The sequence below is a fragment of the Sinocyclocheilus anshuiensis genome, unplaced genomic scaffold (assembly GCF_001515605.1).
Source record: "Sinocyclocheilus anshuiensis isolate Anshui unplaced genomic scaffold, SAMN03320099.WGS_v1.1 scaffold68, whole genome shotgun sequence".
In the NCBI taxonomy this organism is placed as follows: domain Eukaryota; kingdom Metazoa; phylum Chordata; class Actinopteri; order Cypriniformes; family Cyprinidae; genus Sinocyclocheilus; species Sinocyclocheilus anshuiensis.
This window is the reverse complement of record NW_015555741.1, coordinates 1,674,564-1,685,434: the sequence shown is the minus strand read 5'-3', so window position 1 is coordinate 1,685,434 and position 10,871 is coordinate 1,674,564. Positions and strand designations below refer to the sequence as shown.

Here is a 10,871-nt window from a genome sequence, read left to right as displayed (position 1 = left end):
TTCTGTCATTAATTACTCACCCTCATGTCGTTCCAAACCCGTAAGACCTTCGTTTATCTTCGGAACACAAATTAAGATGTGCCACACGGATACGTTTTCTATGTTGTTTGTGCTTTGATTTGAAAGAAAACAACATATTCGTGTGGTGCGGCTGACACAGAACAACATACGCTGTTTGCGTTCAGTGGATACTCTCCAAACTGGCGCTAGAGGGTGACACGGAGGAGACAAATTGTTGAATAAAGTCTTTTTTTTTTTTTTCTTTTGCGCACAAAAAGTATTCTCGTAGCTTCGTAAAATGACGGTTGAACCCCTGATGTCACATGGATTATTTTACCGATCTCCTTGCTACGTTTCTGGATGTTGATCGTGTAAGGACCCTTGCTGTCTATGGGAGGGTCAGAGAGCTCTCAGATTCCATCAAAAATATCTTAATTTGTGTTCCGAAGATGAACGGAGGTCTTACGGGTTTGGAACGACATGAGGGTAAGTAATTAATGACAGAATTTTTGGGTGAACTATCCCTTTAATTCTTTGTGACACTGATTCAACAAGGTGCTATTCGAACATTCCTCAGAGATTTGGTCTATATTGATACAATTAAATCATGCTGTTACTGCAGATTTATAGGATACACATCGATAATGCAGATCTCCCGTTCCACCAAATCCCAAAGGTTTCGTTTTCATAGGGGGGCACACTTTTTTATGATCTCAGAAACAAACATTCACCAAAACAATAACAACCTGTATTATAACTTAAATTGATCAAGTTCTAGATTACAACAGATTTAAAAAGATAGTTCAACCAACAACATGCTATAGCATGTTTTTGCAGCTTTTAGCAATGTAGCCAAACATCTGACAACTTTTGTGTTATGTTATATTATTTGACTTTTATGTATTTATGTTAGAATCCAGTCACAGCTCAAATCGCCAAGTTTTGTTCTGCACGCTCGCAAATCGTCTCTTTATTACAAAGTGTAGACACTATGTAAATAAGAGATTCACTGCGCCGTGTCGAGAGATTTGTTGATTATAACTTTACTTTGTGAGATCGCGATGAACTAAGATGGGTGACAGCTTTTTAATTATTATAAAGGGAGCTTTCTATGCCATATATAATCCTTTCAGAATTTGAATTGTTTTTCATGCTGCTAAGAGAACCAAATGCCACGTACACTCTACAAAGTTTTCAGAGTGACATTCGCAAATGAAAGATTTACTCTCGAAATTGCAATAAGTAGGCCTAATAACCATCACAATGGATCGGACAAAAAATTTGTCAAAATACTCGCAAGGACATGACTCGCAATTAAAGCTTTTCAATTTCCAACAACACAATAATAATAAAACAATACATATAGCAATAAAAAATAGGTAATATAACATTAGCCGTTACATTAACATTAACATTACTTTAACATCATTAAAGTAGTTGAAAGTGGCCTTTGAGGGCCTTTGAGTGAAATATCCTGAGAGCTTTATATTTCACTCATTAAAACACTTAGCCTACATGATAAACTTGTTGCAGTCACAGCCAAAATTTGATTTAAGATCGCATGCGCAGCTGAGCAAATTTAAGGGAGATTTCTTTTAAGGAATCACGTAGGCTATGTTATAAACTTAAGACACTGTCTTATATGATTTATCTATACAACATGCTACACTATGCTACGCTAAATGTATTTTCTGCTATCTGTAGGCCTATAACCATGAATTTGAATTTTACAAATGGGAATGCAACGAATTTATGACAATGTTTTATACATTCAGGCTACCCAAGTTATAGTGAAAAGTTATTTAAAAGCATCTGTAATGCAATAAAGTAATTTGCAAAGTTTTTTCGAGCTATTTTTAAAATTTTGATACATGGATTAAAAAAATCTGCTATAGGCCTACACACATATCAGACAAAATTGCATTGAGAGGAAAAAAAACAGAAGTTGTCAACAAATCCTTTTAAATTTTATGGTATTCAGAACAAAGGAACTTACAAATCAGGAAATAGAGCCTAAGCCGCTATAAAACTATATTACAAATTGATAAATAAAAATCATAAAAAAACCCCGAATGGAAATCATTATAAAGAACATATAAAAGTCTAGCCAAGACGAATGTATTTAAAGAGAAACTGAAACGCACCAAACATCTTTCATTCTGCACGAATACAAATGTTTCCCACGAGAGGCTCCGGTGCGATTGCTTGTTTTTTTTCCTTATAACAGCGGAAACGACTTCAAATACTCTGTCATTTTTGGTCATACAGATACAAAAAAGACATTGTTCGGAACTGTAAAGGAGCCACTTTCATATGTGTACACTCACAATAAAAACAAAACATTGTGATTTTGTAAAATAAAGAAAACATAGTGTGCGCTTTCAGCTTTCAGTTTCCTTGAACTTAGCGTGGTCACAAAAATGAAACAGTTTTTTATTTGGTTTTGTTAATATGTGAATTATTTAAGTGAAATATATTTAGTTTAGGACTATTTATTTTATTCCTTTTATATAGGCCTATGTTGTTTTATTCTGTTTTTCTCCCTACACAGAAGCGCTGCAGGTGCATGAGGTGACGATGTGTGTGAATCCTTATGTTTGTGCCACTATTTGCGCCCCCCGCACTGTGTGCCCGTCCGCTACGCCAATATGTGTTATTAGCTTCCTATTAAGTTACCATTGGAGAGATTGGGGTTGCTTTGAGCTAAATGTCATGAATACGTGATTTATTCCACAATATTCCTTGACTTGATCAGTAAAATGAATGTTTTTCATTTTCAATATTAAGTTCAATCGTGATCATGTAAGCAGGGGGGCCCGTCGAGTCGTTTGGGGGGGCATTGCCCCCCCACACCCCCCGATCATTCAGGGGTGCAAATCTGGCTTAAAATCAGGCTTAAAATCCTCTAGTGTGTGGTGAGCTTAAGTAAATGTGGTTGTCAATCTCAAACACTGACAGTGTGAACTTAACCTTTGATTAAAGTTTACAAGGACACGTGAATTAAAAAAAAAAGATTTGCACAGATAAGTAATTTATAATAAATACTGCAATACAAAAAAATAAAGGTGCTTAAATAGTTTTCTTCACCACGATGCCATAGAAGAACCATTTTTGGTTCCACAAAGAACCATTCAGTCAAAGGTTCATTAAAGAACGATCTCTTTCTTACCTTTCACCACAAAGAACCTTTTGTGAAACAGAAAGGTTCTTCAGATGTTAACGGTTCTTTATGGAATGATTTAGACAAAAAGGTTCTTTTATGGCATCATGAAGCACCTTTATTTTTAAGAGTGTATATTAAAAAAAAAAAAAAAAGGAATTGTTCATTCTGATTGCATGGTCAGTTGAGTGTTTTTTGCAGAAAGACTTACTTGGTAGTACATCTCAGGACATATATCTGAGTGACATGCAGCAAAGCTGCCGTTTGGGTTTGTGAGACGGGGGCATTCCCCCCCCACACCCCCCGATCATTCAGGGGTGCAAATCTGGCTTAAAATCAGGCTTAAAATCCTCTAGTGTGTGGTGAGCTTAAGTAAATGTGGTTGTCAATCTCAAACACTGACAGTGTGAACTTAACCTTTGATTAAAGTTTACAAGGACACGTGAATTAAAAAAAAAAGATTTGCACAGATAAGTAATTTATAATAAATACTGCAATACAAAAAAATAAAGGTGCTTAAATAGTTTTCTTCACCACGATGCCATAGAAGAACCATTTTTGGTTCCACAAAGAACCATTCAGTCAAAGGTTCATTAAAGAACGATCTCTTTCTTACCTTTCACCACAAAGAACCTTTTGTGAAACAGAAAGGTTCTTCAGATGTTAACGGTTCTTTATGGAATGATTTAGACAAAAAGGTTCTTTTATGGCATCATGAAGCACCTTTATTTTTAAGAGTGTATATTAAAAAAAAAAAAAAAAGGAATTGTTCATTCTGATTGCATGGTCAGTTGAGTGTTTTTTGCAGAAAGACTTACTTGGTAGTACATCTCAGGACATATATCTGAGTGACATGCAGCAAAGCTGCCGTTTGGGTTTGTGAGACGGGAACACCAGTCTTTTGCAAGTTGCTCTATGAGGAAAAACATCAGAGAAGATTTGCTTGCTTACTTTGTTTAGCGCAGCAATCTTTTTCTTCTGCTATGTCAAGAATGATCAAATTATCAACTGCAACATGGATATTGAGAGCATGTTAAGCACCTGTTTCTATATTCAAGCTGCAGGGGTTGTCAAATGTGATTTCAAGATCTGGGCAATTTTGTTTCCAAAAGTTGACAAAGGATGTTGGTGTGCCCTCTATGATGCCCGATGTTGTTTTAAAGTCATCTGATTGGATGTCGTTATAGTTCCCACACAGACCTGAGAGAAGCAAGATAAACAGTGGTTCAATTGATACACTTAAAATCAAAATTGTCTGGATTTGAGTCCATAACAATTAGCTTTGAGGCATCTATATGCTACAAATAAAAAAAAAAATATTCCAAACATTTAAAATCTGCAGTCTTTCTTTTCCAAAATGATTTTTTTTATAAACTCACCACTCATCTTCCCTTTCTCTTCAGTGCTGGCTACAATATACAACTGCATGACTGGAGCCAACTGGATCTCTAGACGAAGACTCTTCATTTCAGCAATGATGAAAGAGGAAGTGGGTTGGAAGATGCTCACAGGACCTGGGACAATAAAATGATTGAAAAAGGAAATTACTGATTTTTTTATTCTTCTTTTTTTAATAATGATGAAAAAGTAAGTTTCTTATATTTGACAACAAACCTGTGGTGAAAGGAAGCATGTATGAACCGATTCCATTCACTGCCACAGATCCACCAGAGGAAAAACTAATCTGTTTAACGAGTAAAACGTCAACAAAAAGACATTACTATTAATATGATTCTCGTAGTAGTAGTAGTAGTAGTAGCCAGTATAAGCATTATTGTTAGTAAGAATGATTAAAGAATAAAATTATTCAAACCCAATGCTTACAGTGGTCCCTGGAATGACAAGGGTAACTGAATTTAGACAAGTGTCTGCTCGGGCTGGATCACAATTTGCCAGATTTCCCACAACCGCAATGTCACTGTCATTAGAGTGCTTTAATTCAATAAAAGAAAGAAAAAAGGATTGTAAGAACCTTTATAATACCCACAGTTTTCTGATTGTAATATAAACCATGTGAATAAACATATAAGTGAAGGCTTTCATTTATCTCGCCCTGACAGAAAACATCTAAGGATTATCTGCTGTACTGACAGACCTTAGTAAGGATGTAGTCACAGTTGCCGCTGAAGGTGAAGGTCTTTCCATCATAAGTGGTGATGTGAGACCCTCCAACAACAGAGCAGATTCCGGGACATTCCAGGTATGTACAAGTCCAGTGTCCAGCGGCGCACACACTGACACGATACGGCAGCAGTGTTAGCACTGGGAAGGCTAATTTAAATGTGACTTTAGAATTGTAAAAAAGTTACCATTTTTTGCAAGCTTGTTTGTAAGACTCTCCTGATCGATATACTGTGCTGTCATGCAGACAAGGGCACTCGTTCACAGGAACGCAGCCACTCAGACCAATGTCGTCTTCCACGGTGCCTTTACAAAAAGAAGGCATGATACCATTTAATTTGGAAAAAAAATGGCTTTAATTGAACAGATTTAAATATGCAAGCACTTGACTTTGGATATTGTGTAAAAATTACCATTAGGGCAAAAACAGCCATCCAGACAGTGTTGTTTACACATTAGATTTGCATCTGGATCTGAGCAGGTGTTCTTGCACGGACTCCCACACTCCATGTATTGCAAGTTCAAAGGACACGTCTTTGCTGCTCCACAGAACAAGACATTGCATGCCACAAATGTATCAATAATGTTGCATTGTATTTTCTTCACAGTGGTCCTTTTAAAATAGTAAGAGATTGTTGTTTGTATAAATTTTTTAATACAACATGATTTCAAAGTCTTTATTTACTGTATTAATTTAGGTTATGGGTGAATTATTTGGGTAACTTTGTATTATTTATTTGCCGCCTTCGGACCTTGACACTATGAACTTCGCATGGCAACAGCTGCGTAGTGATTCTTCAAAAACTGTAGAATCGTACAGCATATTGCAACGTCATGGGGGTTAGAAAAAGGTAGTTAATTTTTTCTTGCCATCATTACTGATACTCACGACAGAGCTGTTCTGTCCTCCATGTTCCTGGTATTCCTCCAGCATGAGTGCACTGTCGTGAAATCTCTGTGAGCGTGTTGCAGAGACAGTTGTGATTGCCGTAACACTGACACAGGTCGTCTATACAGGCTTTTTCAAATGAACTCATGTCCATCACTCTGTAACAGTCAGCAAACCCTGGACTGCTGAGATACTGCTGGCAAACACTTGTCTAGGGTGGAAAAAAATAGATAATTTAAGAGGATTGTCTCATTGGAACCAATATTTCAATCTGTAAACAAGATTAAGCAATTTAATTTAAAATTTCCCATTGTTTTATTTCAAGAGTGCACCCAAGATTAGATTTTGTCTCATACTCTACCTGGTCACACTGATGAATGGGAGGAAGTGTAACGTCCTCACAGGTTTCAGTTGGTGTTGAAACTTTCCATGTGGCTGGCCCTAAGAAGGGTTCAGATAAACATATTACACTAAACCTTAGTGTTTAAAATAAGTATGTGTCGACAGGTCACTCAACTTGCTGTATTTAAATCTTTATATGAATATCTAATCATTAATGAGTTAAAAACACCATGTTTACCGCTAACAGTGATATCGTCATGCTTGTTGCCATTAAAGTCTCCACAGAGTCCACAGGTCAGACCTTTGTACTTCTCAGGAAGTTCAATCTGGGGAACATCATATAACAAAATAAGGTCAGAGGAGAGACTAACATGATTTTAAATCACTTTTTTCTATCTATCTATCTATCTATCTATCTATCTATCTATCTGTCTATCTGTCTGTATGTCTCTGTCTGTCTGTCTAACTGTTTGTTTATTTGACTAAAAACAATATTAACAAAGAATAAAAAAAAAATTAAAATACTAATTTGCAAAACCTGTTGGTTCACTGTTGCTTATTTAAGCATATTGCATGTTTGTCTTATGATGTGCAGCACTGATCAGAAGTCTGATCAGAAGTCTGAGATCAAGCTCAAAGATAAAATAATGTGTGCGTAAGTAATGAGATAAGTATAAGTATCGTGTAAGTAATGAGATAATATCGAATCATACTGCTAGAGAGTTGTCTTCTTCCCAGAAGACAGTCACTCCATGTTTGTTCGACATCTTGACACTTGTTGGACTTCCCTCAATTTTAATTCCATTCTTATAGGTCGGAACAGACACACTGTTGGAGCAATTAAAAAAAAAAAAAGAGTCAACATTAATAAAAAAAAAGAAAAAATAAAGAAAATAAAACATTTTTTTGTCTTGTTTTTCAGTAAAACATATTTTATTAAACTAAAATAAATTTGGTTGAAAACATTGTGTAAGATTCTAATATTGAACTAGGCTTATTTTTGTAACTCCACTGTTTGAATATTTGATTAGTTTAAAAGCATAAACTCTCGAAAAATTGTATTTATGCTAAAATAAACTAAAAACTAATATCTTGCACTTTTTTTCTTTTCAAATTCATCTTCTAAAGATATATTTAATATATAACAAAATAAATTATATATATATATATATATATACTGTGAATTACGTTACATTAATTATATATAATTAATATAAATACATAAATATTTATTACAACTGAATCCAAAGAAAAAATATTTTAAAAATTATTGTTTTCAAGGATGCACTTTTGCTGTAGTGTAGAAACTCACATTTCTTCCCCCATGGTGATGTCGCCATTAGTGATTTTGATGATTGTTCCCTCCAGCTTTATTGTGACTGTGCTAAAGGTGATTGAGCCATTCACAGTCTCTCTTTGCATTTGGATGTTAAAATCAGAAACCGTAATGTCACACATCACTGTCAGAACATAGTTGCACGTGTCTGGCACTTGAAAGAATTGACCATCAAAGGTCTTGAAGTGGAAATTTCCCCATGTGCTGCAGATCGTGGACTGATGATCAGGATTTGGTACAACTAAGCCGAGATAGAAAGGTTATAAACGTGATATGTACTAAATACTTTATTTGAGCAAACAGATGCTCAGACATACTAAGCAATGCTTTGATTGCGCCACAGCGCCATAGTGCTTATACTTTTGAGGGGGAAGAAATTTAGGAATAATTTGCAGTTAATTTATAGTGTAAAAAGTTACACACTTCATCTTTAAATCCACTGAAGTGTAAAATTTTAGTTTCAACATAAACAAAAATTGAAACATTAAATGTATGTAACATTAAAAAAGAAGAAAAAGAGGAAGAAGAAACTCCATACCCGTAGTTACTGGCACATTTGTCCTAGAGAACGCTGAGAACAGAAAAAGATGGACCTATAGTTATTTTTGCCACATAAATTAAAATTGAAACAAAGTTGGCTACATGTTTACAGATAGCTTACAATAATTCTACAATACTCTTTGTAAATCTAATAAAAAAAATAAAAAAAATCTTTGTTACATTGTAATGATTTGGCTGTTTGAATAATTAACCGATCAAAACCTGAACATATGCCCTGAGTTTAATGTTCCATTTTGAAATATATAAAACAATAGTTTTACGTGACATCTGTTAGTAAATTAGTTACTTTGTGAGATCTACTATTCACATTGATTCACAAAGAAACTATAAAGTATAATCCATAAACACAATAACTTATTCACCTGTTGTTGTTGTTGTTGGCCACATTTCATCCATTACTGCAAAATCATTCATGAAGTCTATAAACATAGAAAGACAGATATAGTCATATTATGTAGCTGATACTGTGCGTTTCTTGCAATAATTGATCATTTTGATTTTTCTAACCTGCTTGTATCAGCTGTAGCCCCACCAGTAGGGCGACCCATCTCAGCATCCACATCTGGGACATCCTCACAGCCCCCATGGAGAGAACAACCATCCTCAAGAGCTAATGTGGGCTATCTGTCATGACTTGCTCTTTTATACTAGGTCTTAGTTTGCTTTGGGACCATCTATTCTGTGGTCAGAAGGTGGATCCCAGGCTTAGCCATTATTGATATTTTTCCATTTAGTCTAGCTGTGTTTGAAGATTAAACATGTTCTGTCACTCACAACATAGTGTTTATCTCTGTTATCATCTCAAGGTAAACAAGGATGTGATGGTTGATTTTGATCCTAACTTGGAGGTTCATACAATTTTTAGAGAAATTACATGACACGCTGTAAAATACACACCCTAAAAGTCTACCTTGATGATCAGGTTTTTTTTTTTTTTTTTTGCATTTCCATTTAAAGCTTTTGAGAGACCTTGTGCTTTTTATAGGTTATAATGTTATCTTTTTTTTAAGAGATACTTTGATGGAAAACATTTACTTACACTGCACCAACAAACGACCTATTCTAATATTTATGTCTATATCTAATATGTATTTATCAACACCAAGTGGCTTCAATGTCTTATCAACTTTATAGCTTCAAAAATAATAATCATATTTTCGTAGCTTTTCTGTGTTACTTAACCTGTAAAACTAACCAGCAAGAATGTTATTATTAATAGTCATATTTCCAGATCATTAGTCATCAGTTCTTCTGTAAACACAGAAGGTGTTGTGAGGACCGCAGACACAGAGGTGCAGCTAGAGTTGCTGTTGAAAAGCAGCTTTCTATAAGAGATATTTCTCATGTCTGTGTGTCAAGTATTCACTGAGTTTTGGTTCATTTTTGTTATGCGTTTCAGAAAGAAGTTCACAGAGACTGAGACAGCAGAAAGAACACCTTGTATGTTTTCTTTATGTTACAAAAGCACAGAATTTTGTTGTTATTATGAGTGTATACAAATAAAATTAGACCCTTTACAGATTCAAATTATGTATTGATTTTATCTGTATGATCAAAAATTACTTTTAATAAATGTGAGTAATTTAAGTTCTTTTCAGTGTTATCAGGAAAAAATGTCACAAAATGCACTGGTGCATTGATGTGTAGTTTAATAATTATCATTATTTGTGGGAAGTTAAAAATGTATTTATTTATTTTTTACAAACCCCCTGCTTTTCGATCCACAAGATGTTAATTGATGGACTGGAGTCATATAGATTGCTTGTGGATTATTGTGATGTTTTTATCAGCTGTTTGGACAATAATTACACGGCTCTTGGACATGACAATTTAATTTGTTTTTTGAACATTTTTCTGTAATAATCTAAACTAAGACCATGCGTGGATAATTGTTTCAAGAGAATTGTGTCAACAGAATGTGCAAAATTGACTGAGGAAAACTGTACCTTTCATTCGGTCGATGACAGTGACTTCTTATTAGGGATAGGCGATACCCCTTATTTTGTTTTCGATACGATACCGATATTTTTTTAATAATTATCATTATTTGTGGGAAGTTAAAAATGTATTTATTTATTTTTTACAAACCCCCTGCTTTTCGATCCACAAGATGTTAATTGATGGACTGGAGTCATATAGATTGCTTGTGGATTATTGTGATGTTTTTATCAGCTGTTTGGACAATCATTCTGATGGCACCCATTCACTGCAGAGCATCCATTGGTGAGCAAGTGATGTACAGTAATGGTACATTTTTCCAGATATGTTTCATATGAAGAAACAAACACATCTACATCTTGGATGGCCTGAGGGTGAGTAAATGTTTTAAATATTTCTGTCATCACAAGCATTGTTTGCTTGTTGGTTACATGGCTGCCAAAAAAAAGGGTGCTATTATTTTCTTTCTTTCTTTTTTTTTTAATATAATGTACATTTATAATAATTTGTGTTTTATAACTTTG

General features: G+C 34.6%; 1 protein-coding gene across 1 annotated transcript in view; it reads right to left on the bottom strand.

The window, feature by feature from the left end:
* LOC107673228 (mucin-2-like) overlaps nucleotides 1-9,010 on the bottom strand; it is a 24,062-nt gene extending 15,052 nt beyond the window's left edge. The window contains exons 1-16 of the mRNA XM_016466726.1: nucleotides 8,917-9,010; nucleotides 8,772-8,828; nucleotides 8,387-8,419; nucleotides 7,825-8,089; nucleotides 7,226-7,340; nucleotides 6,751-6,838; nucleotides 6,532-6,611; nucleotides 6,171-6,381; nucleotides 5,695-5,820; nucleotides 5,470-5,587; nucleotides 5,256-5,394; nucleotides 4,985-5,092; nucleotides 4,775-4,844; nucleotides 4,540-4,674; nucleotides 4,202-4,360; nucleotides 3,979-4,073 (exon numbers count right to left, since the gene is read on the bottom strand). Of these exons, the coding sequence (XP_016322212.1) occupies nucleotides 3,979-4,073; nucleotides 4,202-4,360; nucleotides 4,540-4,674; nucleotides 4,775-4,844; nucleotides 4,985-5,092; nucleotides 5,256-5,394; nucleotides 5,470-5,587; nucleotides 5,695-5,820; nucleotides 6,171-6,381; nucleotides 6,532-6,611; nucleotides 6,751-6,838; nucleotides 7,226-7,340; nucleotides 7,825-8,089; nucleotides 8,387-8,419; nucleotides 8,772-8,828; nucleotides 8,917-9,010 (1,893 nt within the window). The remainder of the gene's footprint in view (nucleotides 1-3,978; nucleotides 4,074-4,201; nucleotides 4,361-4,539; nucleotides 4,675-4,774; nucleotides 4,845-4,984; nucleotides 5,093-5,255; nucleotides 5,395-5,469; nucleotides 5,588-5,694; nucleotides 5,821-6,170; nucleotides 6,382-6,531; nucleotides 6,612-6,750; nucleotides 6,839-7,225; nucleotides 7,341-7,824; nucleotides 8,090-8,386; nucleotides 8,420-8,771; nucleotides 8,829-8,916) is intronic.
* Nucleotides 9,011-10,871: the final 1,861 nt, after the last annotated feature.